General features: G+C 47.7%; 2 protein-coding genes across 2 annotated transcripts in view; one reads left to right on the top strand and one right to left on the bottom strand.

Annotated features, from left to right (window-relative positions):
• Positions 1-27,557, bottom strand: part of xgb (x globin) — a 327,342-nt gene that overhangs the window by 263,915 nt on the left and 35,870 nt on the right. The window contains exon 2 of the mRNA XM_059983538.1: positions 14,929-15,036. Within this exon, the coding sequence (XP_059839521.1) occupies positions 14,929-15,036 (108 nt within the window). The remainder of the gene's footprint in view (positions 1-14,928; positions 15,037-27,557) is intronic.
• Positions 905-3,905, top strand: LOC132401637 (GRB10-interacting GYF protein 2-like). Its single transcript, XM_059983653.1, has 2 exons — positions 905-1,170; positions 1,449-3,905. The coding sequence occupies exon 2, from the start codon at positions 1,616-1,618 to the stop codon at positions 3,365-3,367; it is 1,752 nt and encodes a 583-aa protein (XP_059839636.1). The 5' UTR covers positions 905-1,170; positions 1,449-1,615; the 3' UTR covers positions 3,368-3,905.

The raw sequence follows: 27,557 nt of genomic DNA, 5'->3' as shown, positions 1-27,557 counted from the left end.
ACCAAAACTGGCATCAAATAATATATTTACAACATTACTCAAATATTAAATACACAACACTCCTCCCTGTTTAGCTATAAACTCCAGCTCAATATAGAGCATATCTCAACTTATATACATATATATTGTAAATATATAGTAGACTATATAACATAACTACCATATAGGCATCCTCAGCATAGTAAATTTTAAGTTGTTCCATTCAGCCCTAAAAAATTAATCACTGCGGAGTTTCTCTTAGTCTTGTCTTTCTTGATGAGAGGGATCACTTTGCTTTGCGGGAGAGACTTGTGGCAGCAAAACAATCTCAGGCTCTGGGGCCTCCTCCGTGGTGGTCGAAGGAGTTGACTCTGGGACTGCAGGAAGTGGTTCTGACAGCTCTGAACACCTCTCTTCTGGACCAGCTGGCATCCTGAGCTTCACTGGGCAATGTGGATCACAATGTGTGATTACAGTGTCTGATGTCACTATATTCTTTAAGTTTTGGAAAGCCACCTCACACTGCTCTGTCCATTGCCATATCTTCCCAATCTGTACTAATGAGTTCACTGGGAGGAGCACAGTAGTCAGGTTTGGCAGGAACCAGTTACAGTAGTTGACGAATTGTCAAAAAGACTGCAACTGTGACACATCCTTGGGACATTCACCTTGAGTTTCCTCAGAACATTTAGGCAACTACAATAAGTGATGTTTGGCTTAAAGAATTCATATTTGTTGTGCAGTGCTCTGAGTCCACAATCCTCTGATCTTTTTAAAACTGTCTTGAGATTTTGGAGATGTTCCTTGTCATCCTTGTTAATAATAATGATGTCATCCAGGAAACTCTGAGTGCCAAGGCAGCCTTGTAGCAGCTGCTAGGGTGCAGGTGCAGGTACGTCTCCAAAGATAAGCCTGTTATGGCAGTTGTGCTGTCTTTACGACAGTTATTTAGTTTATAATATTTTCGCTTAGTAATTCATTCAATAGTATTTTCTAGTTAGAATTAGGAGTGTTTAAAGTATATTCATTGCATGTAAAATATATCGGCATGCGATGACGTCACATCCGGTTTCGCCGCGTCTTGTGGGAAAACACCGGTTTGAAATCAGCGCGAGGGTGGGGGCTTTCCACGAGGCTCACCTGAGCACAAGCAGTTTTGCAGGCATGAGAAATCACAGTGAGAGCAACGCTGTAAGTTAATAGATAATCGATATATTGAACTAAGATGTTAATGCTGATCCTGTTAGAGGTAACGACGGTAGATAATGTTTATGCTTTCGTTAGTTAAAGAGTCGCGGATAGTTTGCATGGAAGTGTATTTAAAGTAGTCAATGGAGCAGGTAAACTCTCCCTGTATACTGCACCTTAGTGTAATGTGGTTATAGTCACCTTTGCAAGTATTTACACTTGAAATGTGATATTAAGGAAGGAACAAATACTGTATCAATCTTGTATTGTTTTATCAACAGTTTTCACCATATGTTAATGTGAAGAGTGAACAGTAAATGGTTAATCTTACTGCGATCTGGTTTGCATTGGCTGTGGTTTATCCGGACGTTAAATTCGGCGTTTCGTTACACCCGAAGGAGAACGTTACAGTGAAAAAGCGGCATTATCAGGTGTTTCAAGTGCTGCAATGTCAGCTCAATCCAGCATCAAGTCGACGCCGCCCAGCGACAGGGGCAGTAAACCGACATCAAGTAAGCCCACCCGGGCGTTATCAGGTGTTCCAAGTGCTGCAATGTCAGCTCGATCCGGGATCAAGTCGATGGCGCCCAGCGACAAGGGCAGTAGAACAACATCAAGTAAGTCCACACAGGCAAGAGCCAAGGCAGAAGCCGCCAAGATGCGACTGCATTACGCCAAACAAGAAGCAGTTTTGAAAATGAAACAGGCCACCAGAGAAGTCGAAATCCGGAAAGAAAAGGCCGCCAGAGAAGCCGAAAGGGCCGCCAGACAAAGAGAAGAGGCTGCCAGAGAAGCCGAAATCCAGAAAGAAAGGGCCGCCAGACAAAGAGAAGAGGCTGCCAGAGAAGCCGAAATCCAGAAAGAAAGGGCCGCCAGAGAAGCCGAAGAGGCTGCCAGACAAAGAGAAGAGGCTGCCAGAGAAGCCGAAACCCAGTTGGAAATGACAAAAATATCGACAGAGTTGCATGTGCTGCAGCTAGAAAGAGAAGGAGAAGCTGCCATGGTGGAAGCAGAGTACATAGAAGAAGCTGAAGGGTCGCGTGATCTGACCGAAACAAGTTCTGCTTTAGAAAGGACCAGACTGGAACACACAAGCGACTATGTACAATCTCAAATAGACAGGCAGGCTCGTCTCCCCTCTCCATACGTATTCGATAACTTCCCCAGCTACGAGGAACCTCAGAGAGTCACGATTGCATCACATCCATACGAGGAAGGAAATTTACCCTCACGGCTCCGTGATGAAGTCAAGAATGAAAGAACCGACAACGCTCCTTCACCCCCACAACAGGACGGCGGGGAGGGAGAGGTTCACTCCAGGACAACAATTGTCGGCTCGAACTGTACAGAAGTTTGCGGTCAAACTCAGTCAAGCCGTTCTTGTTCCGAGATCTGCCTCACTGAGGTGTACCCTAAAGAAGCACAACAAGACATTACCAAGCGTAAAGTAACCGACGAGACGCTAGGTCAGTCAGTTTTCGTTCAAACCGAGGACGGAAACAAACTTGCACAATCAGCTCAAGATACCATTTCTTTAAAACCCAAAGACACCAAGGTCTTCAGAGATGAAGCAAATAATGGGGTTGCCCCATTGCCTATCAGAGAACCATGCCAGCGCTCACCAGATAACAAAGAGCAGGCAGTCAAACGGTTCACGTCCTTACGGAAAACCCGGAAAAGGAAACCTGAGATGCAGCAACACACCCGATTGGCCCACGAGGTACTGTGCACCCTAATGGCAGAGGTCACAGCCATTATAAACGCACAATCATTCCTACCTGTGTCTTCTGACCCAGAAAACCCCTTTATACTTTCGCCATCAACGCTCCTTACGCAGAAGGCAGGAGCACCTCCTCCACCAGGAGACTTCTCAGACAAGGATTTGTACACAAAGCAATGGAGACAAGTCCAGGCTCTGGCAAATCAGTTCTGGTCCCGCTGGAGACAGAAATATCTACCCTCGTTGCAACAGAGACGAAAGTGGACAGAACCCCGCAGGAATCTTCAAGTTGGAGACTTAGTCCTGCTCAGGGACAAGCAAGTCGCTCGCAACAGCTGGCCAACGGCCAGAATCACTGCTACATTCCCTATCGGGGATGGACATGTCAGGAAGATCGAATTGAAGACTACCGACCAAGGCGATGTGAAAATTTACCAAGGGCCAGTTACAGAAGTTATTCTACTTCTACCCAATGACTGATTAAGAGACTAAGTTTTGTACTCTGCTCATTGTGACCTTACGAAGGTCAAGCGGGGAGTGTGCTGTCTTTACGACAGTTATTTAGTTTATAATATTTTCGCTTAGTAATTCATTCAATAGTATTTTCTAGTTAGAATTAGGAGTGTTTAAAGTATATTCATTGCATGTAAAATATATCGGCATGCGATGACGTCACATCCGGTTTCGCCGCGTCTTGTGGGAAAACACCGGTTTGAAATCAGCGCGAGGGTGGGGGCTTTCCACGAGGCTCACCTGAGCACAAGCAGTTTTGCAGGCATGAGAAATCACAGTGAGAGCAACGCTGTAAGTTAATAGATAATCGATATATTGAACTAAGATGTTAATGCTGATCCTGTTAGAGGTAACGACGGTAGATAATGTTTATGCTTTCGTTAGTTAAAGAGTCGCGGATAGTTTGCATGGAAGTGTATTTAAAGTAGTCAATGGAGCAGGTAAACTCTCCCTGTATACTGCACCTTAGTGTAATGTAGTTATAGTCACCTTTGCAAGTATTTACACTTGAAATGTGATATTAAGGAAGGAACAAATACTGTATCAATCTTGTATTGTTTTATCAACAGTTTTCACCATATGTTAATGTGAAGAGTGAACAGTAAATGGTTAATCTTACTGCGATCTGGTTTGCATTGGCTGTGGTTTATCCGGACGTTAAATTCGGCGTTTCGTTACACCCGAAGGAGAACGTTACAACAGTAAATCCCTATATGGTCAAAAACAGCTTGGATGCTTCTCCCATCTCCATCTAAAGTTTTGGCTGTCCCCTTTCTTAAAAACGCAACCTCTTTATTTTTGAACAGTGACTCACTCGACAGGAGGGAAGCATCCTTTCCACGCCCACTCTAGGAGATGCCTGAGAGTATGCTGTGTTTCAGTGAAACTTATTGACACGATTGTAAACTCTTCTAAGTATTGGCTGCAACTCTCTGAATTTTTCCCATTGGGCAAATGTCCATTCCAAATATTATTCCAATAAATGTTTTTACAACACACAACACCACATAAGATGTGACATATATCCTGAGGGATGTTGATTTAGCAAATAATATTGTCACTTCTTTGGATGCAGTTGTGATACTTAGAATGGTGTGGTTTTTAATCAGAAAACTACAGAAAGAACCCTGATCCCATAGACACTACCTCACTTTTAAAATATTATTTCTGTTTTTGCCTGATTTTAAATCTATTCATTATATGTACACTTAACTGATTTATTTATATATTATTATGTTTATTTTTTCTTATTCTTTTCGATTATGTATTGCATTGAACTTGTGCTGCTAAGCTAACAAATTTCACAACGCATGCAAGTGATAATAAATCTGATTCTAATTCTTTCTTGTAGAGCAGCACTAGAACTGATGAACAGTGGCTATCATAAACACAAGAGCTTCTGGAAATCCAGAGTAACACACGCTAAATGCTGGAGGAACTCAGCAATGTCTATGGACAGCCTATGTTTCTGGGCCAAAACCCTTCGTCAGGACTGGAAAGGAAGGAAAAGGATGTCAGAATAAGAAGGTGGGGGAATGAAAGAAGGACAAGCTGGCAGGTGATAGATGGGGGAGGGGGGTTTACATGGGTTGGAGAAGCTGCCAGGTGATAGGTGAGATCAGGTGAGGGGGAAGGTGGCTGGGCGAAGTAAGAAGCTGGGAGATGATAGGCGGAAGAGGTAAAGGGCTGAAGAAGAAGGAATTTGATAGGAGAGGAGAGTGGACCTTGGGAGAAAGGGAAGGGGGAGGGGAACCAAAGGGAAGTGATGGGCAGGTGAAAAGATCATCTGCCTCTCTGTTCACCCATCATTCATATATTCTGTGCCCCGCCTCACACGCTCGCTCTCCTCAGCATTACACAGGCAGATTGCTAGGGGTCAACCTTTTGCTCTGGCCTAGGCTGGGGATCAATCCTTGTCCATTTCGAGAACATCTCCGTCACTACTATTCCCAGGGAAATACCGTGAGCAGCCCTGAGATTCCCGGAGGCTGGATAATTCTTTCCTCTCCAATGTATGTTAGCACAAGTTTAATTGGTTTTTTTAGGGCAGTACAGTGCAGAAGGAAGCCCTGTAGCATGGAATGTTCTGCCAAGCTGTAAATAAACGTAATTAAGATCATCTTCCTGCCAGAAGAGGAGGATTAGAATGGCTACATGGAGCTAAGAAAAGTAGAAGACTATGAGTAAAGCCTAGGTAATTTCTAAGATAAGGACATGTTCGGCACAGCTTTGTGGGCTGAAGGGCCTTATTGTGCTGTAGGTTTTCTATGTTTCTACAGCCACCCTGTCACATCACAGGCACGAGTTTAAACCCCAGCCCACCTCCCTCCATTCTCCACACATTCAGGTGCCTTTCTAAGATCTGTTTAAAAACCTGGGCCACGTTTGCCTCCACCTCCATACCTGGCCGTGTCTTCCAGGACACCAGTCTCTGTATAAAATAATTTGCCACATACATCTCTTTACAGTCACAGAAGTAGAATTAGGCCTTTTGTCCCATTAGGTCTGCTCCAGCACAGCTGATTTATTATCCCTCTCAATCCCATTCTCCTGCCACCTCCCCATGACATTTGATGCCCTGACTAATCAAGAACCTATCAACATCCACTTTAAGTACAGCCAATGACTTGGCCTGCCTGGATAGAGATATTTCCTCCTCATCTCTGTTCTAAAGGGACATCCTTCTATTCTGAGGCTGTGTCCTCTGGTTCTAGTGTGTGTGGCATCTGTTAATCTCGCGAGACCATGGATCTGTGCCTGGAATGGTTTCCAGGGTGCAGGCCTGGGCAGGGTTGTACGGAAGACCGGCAGTTGCCCAAGCAGCGAGTCTCCCCTCTCCATGCCACCGATGTTGTCCAAGGGAAGGGCAAGGGCTGATACAGCTTGGCACCGGTGTCGTCGCAGGAGTTGACAGAATGAAGCTGAAGGCGACGTTGGACTGCCTTAGGGACTCCAGCTCCGGATTTGTCCTCGGGGTTTACTCCTGAAGCCTCTCCCATGAGTGGGTATGGCCACAAGGCAGCGGAGGTTTGAAATCGGAGTTTTCCCTCTCTCAGATGGACTGCCTTCCCAGGCTGATGAGCTCCGTCTACACGAAGAACTGTTTTTAAGGCACCAGGACCCACTACCACCCCTCTGCTTGACAACTTTGGAAACTCTGGTCTGACTCCCTCACTATAGAAAACATCCTGTCCTCATCCACTTGAGCCAGACCTTTCAATATTCAATAGGTTGTGCATTCTAACCACCACCTGATTCACTGCACCACACCTGGCCTACACCCCATCCCGCCTATCCTACAGTCTAACTGCACCTGTCTTACACCCATTGACCGGCTCTCACAGTCTAATCACTAACTGATATTACACACCATCCACCACCGGTTCTACAGTCTAACTGCACCTGTCTTACACCCATTGACCGGCTCTCACAGTCTAATCACTAACTGATATTACACACCATCCACCACCGGTTCTACAGTCTAACTACACCTGTCTTACACCCATTGACCGGCTCTCACAGTCTAATCACTAACTGATATTACACACCATCCACCACCGGTTCTACAGTCTAACTACACCTGTCTTACACCCATTGACCGGCTCTCACAGTCTAATCACTAACTGATATTACACACCATCCACCACCAGTTCTGCAGTCTAACTGCACTAGCAATACACCCAAACATACCAAGATGGCGGCGCGACGCAGCTTGCAGTGGCCACTCCGGAGCTGATTATCTGTTACTTGTGAAGCTGGGTGCCGTGTGCAATCATAATTGATTGAAAACGGACGTGGGAGCACGAAGGAGCATCTTAAAATCTCCAGGAAGACCTTCTTCGTTGCTGCTGCTGCTGCTGTGAGGTCCGGGACTCTGCTGGGAAGAACAGGCCCCCAGTCCTCGGGGTCGCGTTGCCGATGGCCGTTGGTGGGGCCGTCTTAATAAGCTCGGCAGAGGATGGTGCTTGGAGAAGCTGTGCCGGAAGGGATGGTCATCGGCTCGGAGGTTCAATGGACTCGGAGTCCGCTGTGGTCAGGTCGCTTTCACTGTGTGCTGTGTCTGCGAGGCTGGGTTCGACGGAGCTTTCATTGTCTGCTGTGTCTGCGAGGCTGAGTCGGGCGGTGCGGTGGAAGTCCATAGCGGGGCTATCCTCTTCTGCTGCCGGCGTGGGATGGCGAGTCTGTCGGGACCCTGGGGGCTTGTGGAAACTGTGTGGAGATGTCTTTTGAACTTATAGTCCTTTAACATCTTTGGACTATTTTTACTGTGCCCATGGTCTGTTTTTTTATCAATTATGCTATTGTTTGCACTGTTGTAACTATATGTTGTAACTATGTGGTTTTGTGCAGGTCTTGTAGCTTTAGTTTTTGGTCTTGTTTGTCTGGTGGGATTGGAGCTCCTTTCTGGGGAACGCGCTAAAACGGTAGCGCGATATTAATACGCAGCAGCCTCTCCGGACTCTGGATTGGGGATTACCAAACGTTACGTGGATTTTCTGGTGTAGTCTGTTTTGTCATATGCTTTTGTGATATCATTCTGGAGGAACCTTACCTCATTTTTTAACTGCATTGCGTTTTTGTTTTCTAAATGACAATAAGCTGAATCTGAACACTCCTGTCCTACAGTCTAACCACATCTGACCTCTCCGACAGAGTAACGACAAACTGTTCTGTACCACATCCACCACTGTCCTAAGTTCCAAATGCCACCTCAAACACACCTGTCCTACTGTCTAACCACACCTGACCTCTCCGACAGAGTAACGACAAACTGTTCTATACCACATCCACCACTGTCCTAAGTTCCAAATGCCACCTCAAACACACCTGTCCTACTGTCTAACCACACCTGACCTCTCCGACAGAGTAACGACAAACTGTTCTGTACCACATCCACCACTGTCCTAAGTTCCAAATGCCACCTCAAACACACCTGTCCTACTGTCTAACCACACCTGACCTCTCCGACAGAGTAACGACAAACTGTTCTATACCACATCCACCACTGTCCTAAATTCCAAATGCCACCTCAAACACACCTGTCCTACTGTCTAACCACACCTGACCTCTCCGACAGAGTAACGACAAACTGTTCTATACCACATCCACCACTGTCCTAAGTTCCAAATGCCACCTCAAACACACCTGTCCTACTGTCTAACCACACCTGACCTCTCCGACAGAGTAACGACAAACTGTTCTATACCACATCCACCACTGTCCTAAGTTCCAAATGCCACCTCAAACACACCTGTCCTACTGTCTAACCACACCTGACCTCTCCGACAGAGTAACGACAAACTGTTCTATACCACATCCACCACTGTCCTAAGTTCCAAATGCCACCTCAAACACACCTGTCCTACTGTCTAACCACACCTGACCTCTCCGACAGAGTAACGACAAACTGTTCTATACCACATCCACCACTGTCCTAAGTTCCAAATGCCACCTCAAACACACCTGTCCTACTGTCTAACCACACCTGACCTCTCCGACAGAGTAACGACAAACTGTTCTATACCACATCCACCACTGTCCTAAATTCCAAATGCCACCTCAAACACACCTGTCCTACTGTCTAACCACACCTGACCTCTCCGACAGAGTAACGACAAACTGTTCTATACCACATCCACCACTGTCCTAAGTTCCAAATGCCACCTCAAACACACCTGTCCTACTGTCTAACCACACCTGACCTCTCCGACAGAGTAACGACAAACTGTTCTGTACCACATCCACCACTGTCCTAAGTTCCAAATGCCACCTCAAACACACCTGTCCTACTGTCTAACCACACCTGACCTCTCCGACAGAGTAACGACAAACTGTTCTGTACCACATCCACCACTGTCCTAAGTTCCAAATGCCACCTCAAACACACCTGTCCTACTGTCTAACCACACCTGACCTCTCCGACAGAGTAACGACAAACTGTTCTATACCACATCCACCACTGTCCTAAATTCCAAATGCCACCTCAAACACACCTGTCCTACTGTCTAACCACACCTGACCTCTCCGACAGAGTAACGACAAACTGTTCTATACCACATCCACCACTGTCCTAAATTCCAAATGCCACCTCAAACACACCTGTCCTACTGTCTAACCAAACCTGCTGTACATGGTAATCAGAAAGTCACCTGATTCACTGCACCACATCCCAACCACACCTGTCCTACAGTGTAACTATTCCTGTCCTACACCTAATCCAACCTACCCTACAGTATAACCACACCTGTTCTAACCATAACTACAGCTGTCCTACAACAAACCATAATGGTTATACAGTCTAACCTCATCTGACTTAGACTCCAACCACCACCGTCATACAGTCTAATGCACCTGTCCTTCACCCAAACCGCACCTGTCCGACACCCCAACTGTACCTACCCGACACCCCAACCACACCTGCCCTTCACACAAACCGAACCTGTCCTTCACCCCAACCACACCTGTCCTTTAGTTCAACCACACCTGTCCTTCACCCCAACCACACCTGTCCTTCACTCAAACCACATGTCCTACACCTATTTCACTGCAATCCACACCCCAACCACACCTGTCCCACAGTCTAACCACATCTGTCCTATATCCCATCCACCTTGTATTACAGTCTAATCACTAGCTGTATTACACCCCATAAACCCTGCACTACAGTCTCACCACAGCTCTCCTACATCCCATCCAACTTATCCTACGGTCTAACTGCTCCTGTCCTAACCATAACTTTCCTACACACCATGCATCTTGTCCGACAGTCTAACATCTACCATACTCTCCAATCTCCATCTGTCCTACACCTGATACACTGCAACCCACATCCCAATCACACCTGGCCTACAGTCTAACCATCGATTGTTCTACACCCCAACCACAACTGTCCTACAGCCCGAACACAACTGTCCTACATCTCAACTACATCTGATCTACTCCTGAACTACAGCTGTCCTACACCTGTCCTACAGTCTAATTACACATGTCCTAAACCCCAACCATACCTGTTCTACTCCCTAACTACAGTTGTCTTACACCCTAACTACACCTGTCATATTCCCCAACCATACTTGTGCTGTACTCTAAACACAACTGTCCCATAGGTTCATCACACCTGTCCAAAAGTCTCTCCTGATCTGTCCTACAGTCTAACCATGCCTGTTTTACACCCCAACTGCATCTGTCCTACAATCTAAACACACCTGTCCTTCAGTCTAGCCTCATCTGCATTACAGTGTAACCACAGCTGCACTATACCCCATTCACCCTGTCTTACAGTCCACACCCCATACACCACTTGTCCAAGATCCTAACTACCAGCTATCCTAAGTCTAATCCACCTTGTCCTACACACCAACCACATCCACGCATCATATAATCTTACACCTCAACCAACAAACCAACACCCCAACCCAACCATCCCCATCCTAGAGTTGCGGGGGGATGGGATCCAGAACAGTCAGAGGAGAAGTTCTGGAGGCAGACTTGGTAGACTTCAGACAAAGTTAGGGATCAAAAGGTTGATCCTGGCTGCGTATATTTCAATGCAAGAAGATGATAGATGATAGGAAAGGCAGATGATAGTGCTGAAGATGAGGAAGATGGTTTACAAACAGAGGCAATGTGTCATTTAAAGAAAAATTGGACAGGTATACGGACAGGAAAGGAATGGAGGGTTATGGGCTAAGTGAGGGCCACTGGGACTAGGTGAGTGTAAGAGTCGGCAAGGACTAGAAGGGCCGAGATAGCCTGTTTCCATGCTGTCATTGTTATATGGTAATGAGTAGAGACTGTTGGTAGATCAAAACTGCAATCACCAGGATGAGTTGCAACATAAAAGATGAACAAAATTGAAAAGGGTCAACACAGGACTGAAGGAGTTGTATTTGAATGTGGCAGTGTATTAAGGTAGATGAACTTGCAGCACGGCTGCAGATTGGCAGGTATGATGTTGTAGGCATCATTGAATCATGGCTGAAAGAAGATTATAACTGGGAGCTTAATGTCCAAGGATACACATTGTATTGAAAGGACAGGCAGGAAGGCAGAGGGATGGCGTTGCTCTCTTGGTAAAAAAAAGTTCTATTAAATCATTAGAAAGAGGTGACATAGGGTTGCAAGACCCTGATGAGGGTTGTATACAGACCCCCAAATAGTAGTAAGAACGTGGCTGACAAATTACAACAGGAGATAGAAAATGCACGCCAAGGGGACAATGTTGCAATTGTCATGGGGGATATCAATATGCAGGTAGATTAGGAAAATCAGGTTGATGCTTGATTCCAGGAGGGGGAATTTCTAGAATGCCTACAAGATGGCTTTTTAGTGCAACTTGTGGTTGAGCCCACAAGAGGATCAACTATTCTAGATGTTGTGCAATGAACCAGAATTAAGAACTTAAGCTAAAAGAACCCTTAGAGGAAATTGATTATGATATGATTGAATTCACCTTGAACTATGAGAAGATGAAGCTAAAGTCAGAGGTATAAGTATTACAGTGGAGTAAAGGGAATTACAGAAGCATAGGAGAGGATTTGGCCAGAATTGAGTGGAAAAGGACACTGGCAGGGATGACGGCAGAGCAGCAATGGCTGGGATTTCTGGAAGCAATTCAGAAAGACAGGATATATACATTCCAAAAAGGAAGAAGTATTCTAAAGCAAAGATGACACAACCATGGCTAACAAGAGAAGTCAAAGCCAACATAAAAGCCAAAGAGAGGGCATTAAATAGAGCAAAGATTAGTGGGAAGTTGGAGATTTGGGAAGTTTTTAAAAACCAGCAAAAGGCAACTAAAAAAGTAATTAAGAAGGTAAAGGTGGAATATGAAAGTAAGCTAGTCAATAACATTAAAGAGGATACCAAAAGTTTCTTCAGATACATAAATGGTAAAAGAGATGTGAGAGTGGATATTGGATCACTGGAAAATGATGCTGGAGAGTTTGTAATGGGGGAAAACAAAATGGTAGATGAACTGAATAACTATTTTGCATCATTCTTCACTGTGGAAGACACTATAAGTTCCAAGTTTTAGGGTCATGAAGTGTGTGAGGTTACCATAACTAGGGAGAAGTTCTTGGGAAACTGAAAGGTCTGAAGGTAGATAAATCATCTAGACCAAATGGTGGATGAACTTAATATGTATTTTGCATCAGTCTTCACTGTACACCCCAGGGTTCTGAAAGAGATTGCTGAAGAGAACATAGAGGCATTAGTAATGATCTTTCAAGTATCATTAGATTCTGGAATGGTTCTGGAAGACTGGAAAATTGTAAATGTCACTCCACTCTTCAAGAAGAGATTGGGGCAGAAGAAAGGAAACTAGTCTGACCTCAGTTGAAGATGTTGGTGTTGATTATTAAGGATGAGGTCTTGGTGTACTTGGAGGTACATGATAAAATAGGCCATAGTCAGCATGGTTTCCTCAAGGGATATCTTGCCTGACAAATCTGTTGGAATTCATTGAAGAAATATCAAGCAGGATAGATAAAAGAGAACCAGTTGATGTTGTGTACTTGGATTTTCAGAAGGCCTTTGACAAGGTGCAACAAGCTACTTACAAGCTATGAGTCCACGGTATCACAGGAAAGATTCTAGCAATGGATAAAGCAGTGGCTGATTGACAGGAGGCAAAGAATGGGAATTAAGGGAGCTTTTTCTGGTTTGCTACCGGTGACTAGTGGTATTCCACAGGGGTCTGGGTTGGGACCAATTCTTTTTACGTTATACCTCAATGTCTTGGATGATAGAATTGATGGCTTTGTTGCAAAGCTTGCAGATGATATGAAGATACCTGTGGGGGGGGGGGGGATAGGTAGTTTTGAGGAAGTAGAGAGGCTGCAGAAAGACTTAGACAAATTAGAAGAATGGGCAAAGAAATGGCAGATGGAATACAGTGTTGGAAAGTGTACGGTCATGGACTTTGGTAGAAGTGAAAAGGTTGATTATTTTCTAAATGGTGAGAAAATACAAAAAAAACTGAGGCACATAGGGGCTTGGGAGTCCTCGTGCAGGATTCCTTAAAAAACTAATTTGCAGGTTGAGTCTGTGATGAGGAAGACAAATGTGATGTTAGTATTCATTACCAGAGGACTAGAATATAAAAGCAAGGATGTAATCTTGATACATGTAAAGAACTAGTGAAGCCCTTGCTTGGAGTATTGAGGGCAGTCTTGGGCCCCTTATCATAGAAGGGATGAAACAGGAGAGGGCACAAAGGATGTTCATGAAGATGATTCTAGGATTGAATGGTTTATCACATGAAGGGTATTTGACAATTATTCACTAGGATTCAGGAGAATGAGGGTAACCTTACTGAAACCTATTAAATGGTGAAAGCACTTGATAGGTGGATGTGGAGAGGATGTTTCCTATGGTGGGAGAGTCTAAGACCAGAGGACACAGCCTCAGAACAGAGAGGTGTCGTTTTAGAATAGAGATGAGGAGGAATTTCTTTAGCCAGAGAGTGTGAATCCATGGAATTCTTTGCTCAGGTGGCTATGGAGGCCTTATCATTTAGTATATTTAAGGCAGAGGTTGAATAATTCTTTACTAGTCAGGGCATGAAGGGATACAGAGAGAAAAAAGAGACTAGGGTTGAATGGAAAATTGGATCAGCCATGAAAAAATGTTGAAGCAGACTCAATGGGCCAAATGGCCTAATTCTGCTCCTATACCTTATGGTTTGCTGGTCTTATCCAATACCCCAGCCAACACTCAGCCTGCACCTCAAGCACACCTGTCCTGTACCCAAACACCTCTGCCTTATAGCCCAGCCACACCTTGTCCTACAGACAGCAGCAAGTAGAAGAAAATATTGGATTAATAGTTTCAACATGCCCATAAGCAACCAGACAGTTTCCCAAACCCTTGAGCTGCAGACGGTGTTTCAGGGCTGGGGACGGTGTTTCAGGGCTGGGGACAGTGTTTCAGGGCTGGGGACGGTGTTTCAGGGCTGGGGACAGTGTTTCAGGGCTGGAGATGGTGTTTCAGGGCTGGGGATGGTGTTTCAGGGCTGGAGACGGTGTTTCAGGGCTGGGGACGGTGTTTCAGGGCTGGAGATGGTGTTTCAGGGCTGGGGATGGTGTTTCAGGGCTGGGGACGGTGTTTCAGGGCTGGGTACGGCGTTTCAGGGCTGGGGACGGCGGTTCAGGGCTGGGGACGGCGGTTCAGGGCTGGGGACGGTGGTTCAGGGCTGGGGACTGCGGTTCAGGGCTGGGGACTGTGTTTCAGGGCTGGGGACGGCGTTTCAGATCTGGGGACAGTGTTTCGCGGCTGGGGACGGTGTTTCAGGGCTGGGGACGGTGTTTCAGGGCTGGAGACGGTGTTTCAGGGCTGGGGATGGTGTTTCAGGGCTGGGGACGGTGTTTCAGGGCTGGGTACGGCGTTTCAGGGCTGTGAACGGCGGTTCAGGGCTGGGGACGGCGGTTCAGGGCTGGGGACGGTGTTTCAGGGCTGGGGACGGTGTTTCAGGGCTGTGGACTGCTTTTCAGCAGCTAAGCCAGGTCACCGCAGTCAACACTCACCGCAGCCCGTGTGACTGTAGCTCCTTGCTCATCCTCAGCTGCTGCAGGTCGTCGATATCGCGGAAGAGGAAGAAGACGTCCTTGCACTCGGGGTGAGTCTCGAACAGCCTGCAAGAGTGTAGTGAGGTTTAGAATTCGCTACTGCCCTTAGTCCCGCGCGCTGCACATGGCACAGATGCAGAGCTACCCTTGGCCGTGCCCTGCGGCTGGGAGAGCCTGGTTTCCCTCCCAGACTCCCCCGTAATGTCCCGTGGATATGAACACCCTCAGGACATCCAGTCTGGTGCAGACCCAAAATGCGTTTATTACTGAAATATGTCTGCTATATCCAATCTTGTGATTTGTCTCCTTACAGACAGCCATGAAACAAAGAACCACGAAAGGACCCATTATACAAGAGCCCATCGATCACTGAATATGCAGAGAACAAACTAATTGCATAAACCATAAAAGTGAGCAAATAACACCCAGAACTGAAGCTCACAGAAGTGATTCCACGGCCACGCAGCTCGACATGTCTGCTGCTGGTTCAGGATCCCATCAGTTGCAGGCCACATCCTCCAGTCAGTTCAGAGACAATAGCGAGCTGGTCCAGCCTGTCCCCCACCTCTGGCCCCGATACCCTCACCTTTTCAATCTGACCAATGCTTAAATTGTCCAAAGCTCTGGTTGATCCTTGGTTTTGGTCCTGGGCCCTGCCACTTCGACATGCTTTCAGGCCCAGACTCGCCACCTCAATTAGCCCCATTCCGGACCTTTCCAATTTGGCCCAATGCTTCAGTCAATGAAACCTCGGGTTCTTCCTCGCCCTCCAGCTCAGTGCAGCCACTCATCTCACCTCAGTTCTGCTGCATCAAATCGCCTCCACGTCCGCTTCAGCAACGGCCAAACGTTGGCTTATTTTCCACGCACAGACAAAATTGCTTATGTTTGCAAAGCAGTGGGGTCAAAAGCTTGCTACACTCCTAACTCTGATTTAAATTGGTGTTGCTGAAGCCCTGCGACTGCCTATTGGCAGCAAGCAAAACAAAGACTACAACTAAATATTTTATTGACAACACTTTTTCTGGTAAACGATCACCGCAAACAATGGAGGCGAGTGGAGGTGAGGCAGAGTTGAGGGTCGAAGTGTGCGAGTGTGAGGTGAGCGGAGGTGAGGCAGAGTTGAGGGTCAAAGTGTGCGAGTGTGAGGTGAGCGGAGGTGAGGCAGAGTTGAGGGTCGAAGTGAGTGAGTGTGAGGTGAGTGGAGGTGAGGCAGAGTTGAGGGTCGAAGTGAGCGAGTGCAAGGCGGGCGGAGGTGAGGCAGAGATGAGGGTCGAAGTGAGTGAGTGTGAGGTGAGGCAGAGTTGAGGGTCGAAGTGAGCGAGTGCGAGGTGAGCGGAGGTGAGGTAGAGTTGAGGGTCAAAGTGAGCGAGTGTGAGGTGAGGCAGAGTTGAGGGTCGAAGTGAGCGAGTGCGAGGTGAGCGGAGGTGAGGTAGAGTTGAGGGTTGAAGTGAGCGAGTGTGAGGTGAGGCAGAGTTGAGGGTCGGTGTGCGAGTGCGAGGAGGGCAGAGGTGAGGCCGAGTTGAAGGTCGAAGTGAACGAGTGTGAGGTGAGGCAGAGTTGAGGGTCGGTGTGCAAGTGCGAGGAGGGCAGAGGTGAGGCCGAGTTGAAGGTCGAAGTGAACGAGTGTGAGGTGAGGCAGAGTTGAGGGTCGAAGTGAACGAGTGTGAGGTGAGGCAGAGTTGAGGGTCGAAGTGAGCGAGTGTGAGGTGAGGCAGAGTTGAGGGTCGAAGTGAGCGAGTGCGAGGTGAGCGGAGGTGAGGTAGAGTTGAGGGTCAAAGTGAGCGAGTGTGAGGTGAGGCAGAGTTGAGGGTCGAAGTGAGCGAGTGCGAGGTGAGCGGAGGTGAGGTAGAGTTGAGGGTCGAAGTGAGCGAGTGTGAGGTGAGGCAGAGTTGAGGGTCGGTGTGCGAGTGCGAGGAGGGCAGAGGTGAGGCCGAGTTGAAGGTCGAAGTGAACGAGTGTGAGGTGAGGCAGAGTTGAGGGTCGGTGTGCAAGTGCGAGGAGGGCAGAGGTGAGGCCGAGTTGAAGGTCGAAGTGAACGAGTGTGAGGTGAGGCAGAGTTGAGGGTCGAAGTGAACGAGTGTGAGGTGAGGCAGAGTTGAGGGTCGAAGTGAGCGAGTGTGAGGTGAGGCAGAGTTGAGGGTCGAAGTGAGCGAGTGCGAGGAGGGCAGAGGTGAGGCAGAGTTGACAGTAGACAATAGACAATAGGTGCAGAAGTAGACCATTCGGCCCTTCGAGCCTGCACCGCCATTTTGAGATCATGGCTGATCATCTACTATCAATACCCGGTTCCTGCCTTGTCCCCATAGCCCTTGATTCCCCTATCCATAGATACCTATCTAGCTCCTTCTTGAAAGCATCCAGAGAATTGGCCTCCACTACCTTCCGAGGCAGTGCATTCCAGACCCCCACAACTCTCTGGGAGAAGAAGTTTTTCCTTAACTCTGTTCTAAATGACCTACCCCTTATTCGCAAACCATGCCCTCTGGTACTGGACTCTCCCAGCATCTGGAACATATTTCCTGCCCCTATCTTGTCCAATCCCTTAATAATTTCATATGTTTCAATCAGATCCCCTCTCAATCTCCTTAATTCCAGCGTGTACAAGCCCAGTCTCTCTAACCTCTCTGCGTAAGACAGTCCAGACATCCCAGGAATTAACCTCGTGAATCTACGCTGCACTTCCTCTACAGCCAGGATGTCCTTCCTTAACCCTGGAGACCAAAACTGTACACAATACTCCAGGTGTGGTCTCACCAGAGCTCTGTACAAATGAAAGAGGATTTCCTTGCTCTTGTACTCAATTCCCTTTGTAATAAAGGCCAACATTCCATTAGCCTTCTTCACTGCCTGCTGCACTTGCTCATTCACCTTCAGTGACTGATGAACAAGGACTCCTAGATCTCTTTGTATTTCTCCCTTACCTAACTCTGCACAGTTCAGATAATAATCTGCCTTCCTGTTCTTACTCCCAAAGTGGATAACCTCACACTTATTCACATTAAATGTCATCTGCCAAGTATCTGCCCACTCACCCAGCCTATCCAAGTCACCCTGAATTCTCCTAACATCCTCATCATATGTCACACTGCCACCCAGCTTAGTATCATCAGCAAATTTGCTGATGTTATTCTCAATGCCCTCATCTAAATCGTTGACGTAAATTGTAAACAGCTGTGGTCCCAATACCGAGCCCTGTGGCACCCCACTAGTCACCACCTGCCATTCCGAGAAACACCCATTCACCGCTACCCTTTGCTTTCTATCTGCCAACCAGTTTTCTATCCATGTCAATGTCTTCCCCGTGATGCTATGAGCTTTGATTTTACCCACCAATCTCCTATGTGGGACCTTATCAAATGCCTTCTGAAAATCGAGGTACACTACATCCACTGGATCTCACCCGTCTAACTTCCTTGTTACACCCTCGAAAAACCCCAACAGATTAGTCAAGCATGATTTGCCCTTGGTAAATCCATGCTGGCTCGGCCAAATCCTATCACTGTTATCTAGCTTTGCCACTATTTCATCCTTAATAATGGACTCTAGCATCTTTCCCACCACTGATGTCAGGCTGTCAGGTCGATAGTTCTCGGTTTTCTCCCTCCCTCCTTTCTTAAAAAGTGGGATAACATTAGCCACTCTCCAATCTTCAGGAACTGATCCTGAATCTAAGGAACATTGGAAAATGATTACTAATGCATCCGCAATTTCCAGGGCCACCTCCTTTAGTACCCTATGATGCAGACCATCTGGACCTGGGGATTTGTCAGCCTTCAGTCCCATCAGTCTACTCATCACCGTTTCCTTCCTAATGTCAATCTGTTTCATTTCCTCTGTTACCCTATGTCCTTGGCCCATCCATACATCTGGGAGATTGCTTGTGTCTTCCTTAGTGAAAACAGATCTAAAGTACTCATTAAATTCTTCTGCCATTTCGCTGTTTCCCATAACAATTTCACCCAATTCATTTTTCAGGGCTCAACATTGTTCTTAACTATCTTCTTTCTCTTCACATACCTAAAAAAGCTTTTGCTATCTTCCTTTATATTCCTGGCTAGCTTGCATTCATACCTCATTTTTTCTCCCCGTATTGCCTTTTTAGTTAAGTTCTGTTGTTCCTTAAAAACTTCCCAATCATCTGTCCTCCCACTCACCTTAGCTCTGTCATACTTCCTTTTTTTTTAATACTATGCAATCTCTGACTTCCTTTGTCAACCACTATGGTCCCTTTCCCCCCTTTGAATCCTTCCTTCTCTGTGGGATGAACTGATTTTGCATTATTCCCAAAAATACCTGCCATTGCTGTTCCACTGTCTTTTCTGCTAGGCTATCCGTCCAGTCAACTTTGGCCAGCTCCTCCCTCATGGCTCCATAGTTTCCCCTGTTCAACTGCAACACTGACACTTCCGAGCTGCCCTTATCCTTCTCAAATTGCAGATAAAAACTTATCATATTATGATCACTACCTCCTAATGGCTCCTTTACTGCAAGATCGCTTACCAAATCCTGTTCATTACACAACACTAAATCCAGAATAGTCTTGTCCCTGGTAGGCCCTCGTACAAGCTGTTCCAAGAATGCATCCCGTAGGCACTCTACAACCTCCCTATCCTGTGGTCCAGCACCAACCTGATTCTCCCAGTTCACCTGCATGTTGAAATCCCCCATAACTACTGCGACATTACCTTTGCCACATGCCAATGTTAACTCCCTATTCAACTTGCACCCAATATCCATGCTACTGTTTGGTGGCCTGTAGACAACACCCATTTGGGTCCTTTTGACCTTACTGTTCCTCAGTTCTATCCACACAGACTCTACTTCTCCTGACCCTATGTCCCCCCTTGCAAAGGACTGAATTTCATTCCTCACCAACAGGGCCACCCCACCCCCTCTGCCCACATTTCTATCCCTACAATAGCACGTATACCCTTGTACATTCATTTCCCAGGTCTGATCCCCCTGCAGCCATGTCTCTGTTATCCCAACAACATCATAGTTACCCATTCACACCCGGGCTTCAAGCTCATCCGCCTTATTTCTGACACTTCGTGCATTCAGATATAGAATTTTTAGCCCATTTCTCCTCTCTCTGTTTGAATCGCTGCCTATTGTGCTTAACCCAGCTCTCCGAACTCCCATTGGGCTATACGCCCCTAGAATTTTGTTGTCCTTCCTAAGTTTACTTATTCTTTCAACACATTTAACTCCATGTTCCGTCAGACCATCCCTCTGTACATGTGTCCTCCTTATCACTTGTTCCGCCTCACCTTTCTCGACTACACACTTAATATTCCGGAACTGTGTAGTCCCCACCTGTCCTTTATTCTTTCTCTCACTATCCTCTCTCACATTCTGGATCCCCGCCCCCTGCAAATTTAGTTTAAACCCCCCCCAAGAAGCACTAGCAAACTTCCCTGCAAGAATGTTAGTACTGCTCCAGTTCAGGTGTAAACCGTCCCGTCGGAACAGATCCCACCTTCCCTGGAACAAAGCCCAATTATCTACAGACCTGAAGCCCTCCCTCCTGCACCATCCTCTCAGCCACATATTAATCTGTATAATCTTTCTGTCCTTGCCTCACTCGCACGTGGCACAGGTAGCAATCCTGAGATTGTTACCCTGGAGGTCCTGCTCTTCAGCTTCGCACCTAACTCCCTACGCAGGACCCCCTCACTCATCCTACCCATGTCATTGGTCCCTACATGGACCACAACATCTGGATTCTTGCCCTCCCTCTCGAGAATAACCTGCACCCGATCTGAGATGTCTCAGACCCTGGCACTAGGGAAGCAACATATCATCCGAGACTCCCGATCTTCCCCACAAAATCTCCTATCTGCCCCCCGACTATAGAATCCCCTATCAATACTGCTCTCTTCCCTTCCCTCCTCCCCTTCCTAGTCGAAGGTCCAACCTCAGTGCCAGAGACAGGACTACTGCAGCTTGTTCCTGGTAGGTCATCCCCACCAACAGTATCCAAAATGGTATACTTATTTTTGATGGGAATGGCCACAGGGGTGCTCTGCTCTCTCTGTCTGCTCCCCCTGCCTCTCTTGACTGTCACCCATTTGCCTACCTCCTGTCTTTTCAGTGTGATTACCTCCCGATAACTCTTATCTATCTCTGCCTCCCGAATGATCCGTAGTTCATCCAGCTCCTGCTCCAATTCCCTAACTCGGTCTGACAGGAGCTGCAGCTGGACGCACCTATTGCAGGTGTAGTCATCAGGGACAACTGTGCTCGCCCTGACTTCCCACATACTGCATACGGAGCACCCCACTGCACTGACTGTCTCCCCCATCACCTGATCCCGGATTAGTCAGAATAAATGAAAAGCAGGCTTCTTGCCGAAGTCCTCTTGCGCCGAAGCCCGCTGAGCCAAACCCAGCACTCTGCTTCCGCGCACTCCACTGCCCGCACCAACGCTGCCCGCTCCTGAAAGTGGGCGGCTTTTTAAAGCCCGCGCTCGCCGCTGATGTCACCCGCGTTTGCGCAGCTTTACCTTCCTCCTCAGATACTCTCCGAAGTGAGCGAGTGCGAGGTGAGCGGAGGTGAGGCAGAGTTGAGGGTCGAAGTGAGCGAGTGTGAGGTGAGCAGAGGTGAGGCAGAGTTGAGGGTCGAAGTGTGCGAGTGTGAGGTGAGCGGAGGTGAGGCAGAGTTGAGGGTTGAAGTGACCGAGTGTGAGGTGAGCAGAGGTGAGGCAGAGTTGAGGGTCGAAGTGAGCGAGTGCGAGGTGGGTGGAGGTGAGGCAGAGTTGAGGGTCAAAGTGAGCGAGTGTGAGGTGAGGCAGAGTTGAGGGTCGAAGTGAGCGAGTTGGAGGTGAGGCAGAGTTGAGGGTCGAAGTGAGCGAGTGTGAGGTGAGGCAGAGTTGAGGGTCGAAGTGAGCGAGTTGGAGGTGAGGCAGAGTTGAGGGTCGAAGTGAGCGAGTGTGAGGTGAGGCAGAGTTGAGGGTCGAAGTGAGCGAGTGTGAGGTGAGGCAGAGTTGAGGGTCGAAGTGAGCGAGTTGGAGGTGAGGCAGAGTTGAGGGTCGAAGTGAGCGAGTGTGAGGTGAGGCAGAGTTGAGGGTCGAAGTGAGCGAGTTGGAGGTGAGGCAGAGTTGAGGGTCGAAGTGAGCGAGTGCGAGGTGGGCGGAGGTGAGGCAGAGTTGAGGGTCGAAGTGAGCGAGTTGGAGGTGAGGCAGAGTTGAGGGTCGAAGTGAGCGAGTGTGAGGTGAGGCAGAGTTGAGGGTCGAAGTGAGCGAGTTGGAGGTGAGGCAGAGTTGAGGGTCGAAGTGAGCGAGTGCGAGGTGGGCGGAGGTGAGGCAGAGTTGAGGGTCGAAGTGAGCGAGTTGGAGGTGAGGCAGAGTTGAGGGTCGAAGTGAGCGAGTGCGAGGTGGGCGGAGGTGAGGCAGAGTTGAGGGTCGAAGTGAGCGAGTGTGAGGTGAGGCAGAGTTGAGGGTCGAAGTGAGCGAGTTGGAGGTGAGGCAGAGTTGAGGGTCGAAGTGAGCGAGTGTGAGGTGAGGCAGAGTTGAGGGTCGAAGTGAGCGAGTTGGAGGTGAGGCAGAGTTGAGGGTCGAAGTGAGCGAGTGTGAGGTGAGGCAGAGTTGAGGGTCGAAGTGAGCGAGTGTGAGGTGAGGCAGAGTTGAGGGTCGAAGTGAGCGAGTGTGAGGTGAGGCAGAGTTGAGGGTCGAAGTGAGCGAGTTGGAGGTGAGGCAGAGTTGAGGGTCGAAGTGAGCGAGTGTGAGGTGAGGCAGAGTTGAGGGTCGAAGTGAGCGAGTGTGAGGTGAGGCAGAGTTGAGGGTCGAAGTGAGCGAGTTGGAGGTGAGGCAGAGTTGAGGGTCGAAGTGAGCGAGTTGGAGGTGAGGCAGAGTTGAGGGTCGAAGTGAGCGAGTGTGAGGTGAGGCAGAGTTGAGGGTCGAAGTGAGTGAGTGCGAGGTGAGTGGAGGTGAGGCAGAGTTGAGGGTCAAAGTGAGCGAGTGTGAGGTGAGGCAGAGTTGAGGGTCGAAGTGAGCGAGTGTGAGGTGAGGCAGAGTTGAGGGTCGAAGTGAGCGAGTTGGAGGTGAGGCAGAGTTGAGGGTCGAAGTGAGCGAGTGTGAGGTGAGGCAGAGTTGAGGGTCGAAGTGAGCGAGTGTGAGGTGAGGCAGAGTTGAGGGTCGAAGTGAGCGAGTTGGAGGTGAGGCAGAGTTGAGGGTCGAAGTGAGCGAGTGTGAGGTGAGGCAGAGTTGAGGGTCGAAGTGAGCGAGTGTGAGGTGAGGCAGAGTTGAGGGTCGAAGTGAGCGAGTTGGAGGTGAGGCAGAGTTGAGGGTCGAAGTGAGCGAGTTGGAGGTGAGGCAGAGTTGAGGGTCGAAGTGAGCGAGTGTGAGGTGAGGCAGAGTTGAGGGTCGAAGTGAGCGAGTTGGAGGTGAGGCAGAGTTGAGGGTCGAAGTGAGCGAGTGTGAGGTGAGGCAGAGTTGAGGGTCGAAGTGAGCGAGTGTGAGGTGAGGCAGAGTTGAGGGTCGAAGTGAGCGAGTTGGAGGTGAGGCAGAGTTGAGGGTCGAAGTGAGCGAGTTGGAGGTGAGGCAGAGTTGAGGGTCGAAGTGAGCGAGTGTGAGGTGAGGCAGAGTTGAGGGTCGAAGTGAGCGAGTGCGAGGTGGGCGGAGGTGAGGCAGAGTTGAGGGTCGAAGTGAGCGAGTGCGAGGTGGGCGGAGGTGAGGCAGAGTTGAGGGTCGAAGTGAGCGAGTTGGAGGTGAGGCAGAGTTGAGGGTCGAAGTGAGCGAGTTGGAGGTGAGGCAGAGTTGAGGGTCGAAGTGAGCGAGTGTGAGGTGAGGCAGAGTTGAGGGTCGAAGTGAGCGAGTTGGAGGTGAGGCAGAGTTGAGGGTCGAAGTGAGCGAGTTGGAGGTGAGGCAGAGTTGAGGGTCGAAGTGAGCGAGTGCGAGGTGGGCGGAGGTGAGGCAGAGTTGAGGACTGTCCAGCAAAACCAGAGAGCAAGGAAGGACCTATGGTTTGATTGATTTAAACGTCAGCCTGACTTTGAAAGTTCGGGTACAGACCCACAGAACCCGGGTCCTAAAGCGGGGAACAACCCGATGTTTGGATGGTTTAAATGCCAGGCCGGACTGAAAAGGCAGGGTGTTGGCATCAGAGGCAAGGATCGGGCCCGCCCTGCTCGCTGTTCCACCATATTCCGCACTTTGGCTTTTTGAGTTCTTTTTAGTTCCTTTTTAATGGGTCTTTTGGGGTTCTTTGCTTGTAGCTGCCTGTAAGGAAAGTCTCAAGGTTATATAATGCATACATACTTTGATGATAAATGTACTTCTGAACTTTGAACCCATCATCGGGAAATCTATTATCCAAGTGATTAAACACACGTTGAGTAAATCGAGTAATGTACACAGTATGACGTCAGATCTTACAGATGCAAGCAGATCTTTCATTTTTTCTGTCCAGTAAAGGGTATCACCAGGATATTGTGACTGTAATTTGTTCATTTTTGCTTTTGAGTACTGTAGTACTTCAATTGTGTTCAAACAGCTTTTCTGACGGAATTTACAAAGAGATGCCAGATCTCTAAAGCAGCTTAAGGATCGTTAATGCTACTCAATATTGTGGATTGGTCAAAATCCTCAGGCAGTAGCTGATGATTGGATTGTTACACCTGTTAACTTGCTCTTTGCACTACTGGATCAAAACTTTGTAATTCCTCATTGAAGCCAAGTGTCTTGACGGGCATTTTTCTTCGTGTAGTGGTCTGAATGACACAACATCATATTCTGTGACATTCAATTCGAGTTCAAGTTTAATTGTCATTCAACCATACATGAATGTCCATGAATAAAGTCAAATGAAACAGTGTTACTGCTACGAACACACAACCCTGGGAAAAGTACCTCTCATACTGTAAGTTTCAGCAGCAACAGGACACACCTGGAGTCTGGTTTTGCTGTTAACAAAACACTATTTTATTAGTAACCATGTAAATATAGTAACTTAAACCGGGTAAACCAAGGGTTAGCAGTGTTATGCAGATATAGGTGTAAAAATAAAGTTCCCAAACTTATTCAAGCTCAGGTGGCACGAGTTACAGTCTTACGATGGTGTGGTAAGAAAAGTTCTGTTTAGTTCAATCCACAGAATTCAAAGTGAGAGAGAGATATTTGTAATCTTCCCGTTGTCCTCCAAATCCTCACATGAAATATCACCAAAGGGGATGATCGTCAAGGAAACCACCACCCAGACAGGTGTCGATACACTGGTAGATTCCACACGGTTACCCCAATCACACACAACGTGATAGCCACTTACCCAGTTCCACGACATACGAAATAACTCCAACAGTGATTTGCCACGGGGTGCCTTTCATCAGTGAACTACCACACCCAGACAAAGGGTAAACACACACATGGTATTCACAAAGGTTTTCCCCTCACCAGAGAACCCACTCCTGTGGATTAACTCTGTGACAGTCACACTTCCATAGCCGAATGGAAACAAACTCACCCTCACGGGCTACTTGGAGAGAGAGTCCAAACAGTGATCTCTTTGTCACTAGGTTCCTTCTGTTTCAAACCTTCCTCTCCCCTCTTCTCTTCTCTGCAAACTCCTTCCAGTTGCAGTACTTGTGAGAGTCATTCATCGATACTCTGGATCGATCTCAACTCACGCCTTTCGGGCTACTGAAAGTTTAAACCAGCGACCGACTCACTGGTGTCTTCCATTGACTGAATCCATCTTGACTGTGAGCTGTGTGTGTCTGTGTGCAAGTCATCTGACCTTGCTTATTCAAAACAAGCCACGCACTTGCATAAACAATCGATTGTCCATCAAATAACTTCACCTCTCTCACCATAGTAACTCGGAAGCCGACAGCAGTAGTCAGCGACCTTGTATATGTCCAAACACGAGCTGCTCACTTAGCAACCCAGCAGTTCTGTAATCAGTAGAAATCCAACAGCGTCTAAAAGACAGTCTCATTCTTTTAGTGTTTTAAAGTGATAGTCCACAGAAAAAATGAACCCTGGGGGTATATAATAGTCACTCCAGAGCCGAGGTGCAAAACACAGTACCGACAGTCACACACAGTACAAAGCACACATAGCACATGTAAAATAGAAAGCACCTGGAAGATATCAGTAAAATACAGCCACACAAATAAAAACGCATCCCGGGCCCTGAGTCCATGAATGCCTCACAAATCTGCAGTGGACTCCAAACCAGCTTGTCTTCTGCTGGGTGAACAGTGGGGGGCAGCACTGACTCTGGCCTGGACGCCACGCCAGCTGTCCCCAGTGGGCAGCTCTGGCTCCAATGCCTCCAAACAGGCGACAGCGTGGCGTAAACATAAGAACGTAAGAGATAGGAGCAGGAGTAGGCCAATCGGCCCCTCAAGCCTGCTCCGCCATTGAACAAGATCATGGCTGATCCAATCTTAATTCTAGTTTTCACCGAATCCCACAAAGGCAACAGTGCCAACCAACAGGGCACCATGCCACCCATTTTATTTTATTATTCATCCCGTCCAAACCCATGTGATCACCCGGGGAAAAAAAAAAACGATTTGCCAATTGAGGAGAAAAAATCTGGAAAATTCCTCTCCGACCCATCCAGGCTATTGAAAACTGGTCCAGGAGATCACATGGCTGATCTAAACCTAGCCACGTCCAGTTATCTGCTCGCTCACCGTATCCCCTAATGCCTCTTTTATCCAGGAAAATGTCTATCTCCGTTTTGAATTTATTGAGTGTAGTAGCTTCCACAGCTCTCTGGGGCAGTAAATTCCACAGCCCCACTACCCTCTGAGTGAAGAAATTTCTCCTCATCTGGAACGGCATCCCCTTATTTTAAGATTATGCTCACTAGACCTAGTTTCACCCATCATTGGGAACATTCTCCCCGCATCCACCCGATCAAGCCACTTCACAATCTTATATGTTTCAATAAGATCGCCTTTCATTCTTTGGAACTCCAATGAGTAGAGTCCCAATCTACTCAACCTCTCATCATACATCAACCCACCCATCCCCGGAATTAACCTAGTGAACCTTCTCTGCACTGCCTCGAGAGCCAGTATGTCCTTTCTTAAATATGGACACCAGAACTGAACGCAGTACTCCGGGTGTGGTCTCACCAATACCCGGTACAACTGCAGTAAGACCTCTCTGTTCTTATACTCCATCCCCCCAGCAATAAAAGCCAGCATTCCATTGGCCTTCTTGACCACCTGCTGCACTTGCAAACTAACTTTTTGTGTTTCCTGCACCAGGACCCCCAGATCCCTTTGCACAGAAGCACTTTCCAGTTTCTCTCCATTTAAATAATAACTTGCTCTATTATTTTTCCTGCTAAAGTGCAAGACCTCACACTTGTCAGTATTATATTTCATCTGCCAAATGTCTGCCCAATCACTCAGCCTATCTATGTCCCCCTGCAGAGTTTCAATGTCCTCCGCACTCATTACGCTCCCTCCCATCTTTGTGTCATTAGCAAACTTCGATACGTTGCACTTAGTCCCTTTCTCCAAATCATTAATATAGATTGTAAAGAGTTGGGGTCCCAACATCGACCCCTGCGGAACACCACTAGTCACCAACTGCCAGTCTGAGAATAAACCATTTATCCCAACTCTCT

This window comes from Hypanus sabinus, chromosome 11 (genome assembly GCF_030144855.1).
Source record: "Hypanus sabinus isolate sHypSab1 chromosome 11, sHypSab1.hap1, whole genome shotgun sequence".
Lineage (NCBI taxonomy): Eukaryota > Metazoa > Chordata > Chondrichthyes > Myliobatiformes > Dasyatidae > Hypanus > Hypanus sabinus.
This window is presented reverse-complemented; position numbering and strand designations above follow the sequence as displayed.

Excerpts from the sequence above, each read along its gene's own strand:
- LOC132401637 (XM_059983653.1), top strand. The coding sequence starts at position 1,616 with ATGTCAGCTCAATCCAGCATCAAGTCGACGCCGCCCAGCGACAGGGGC.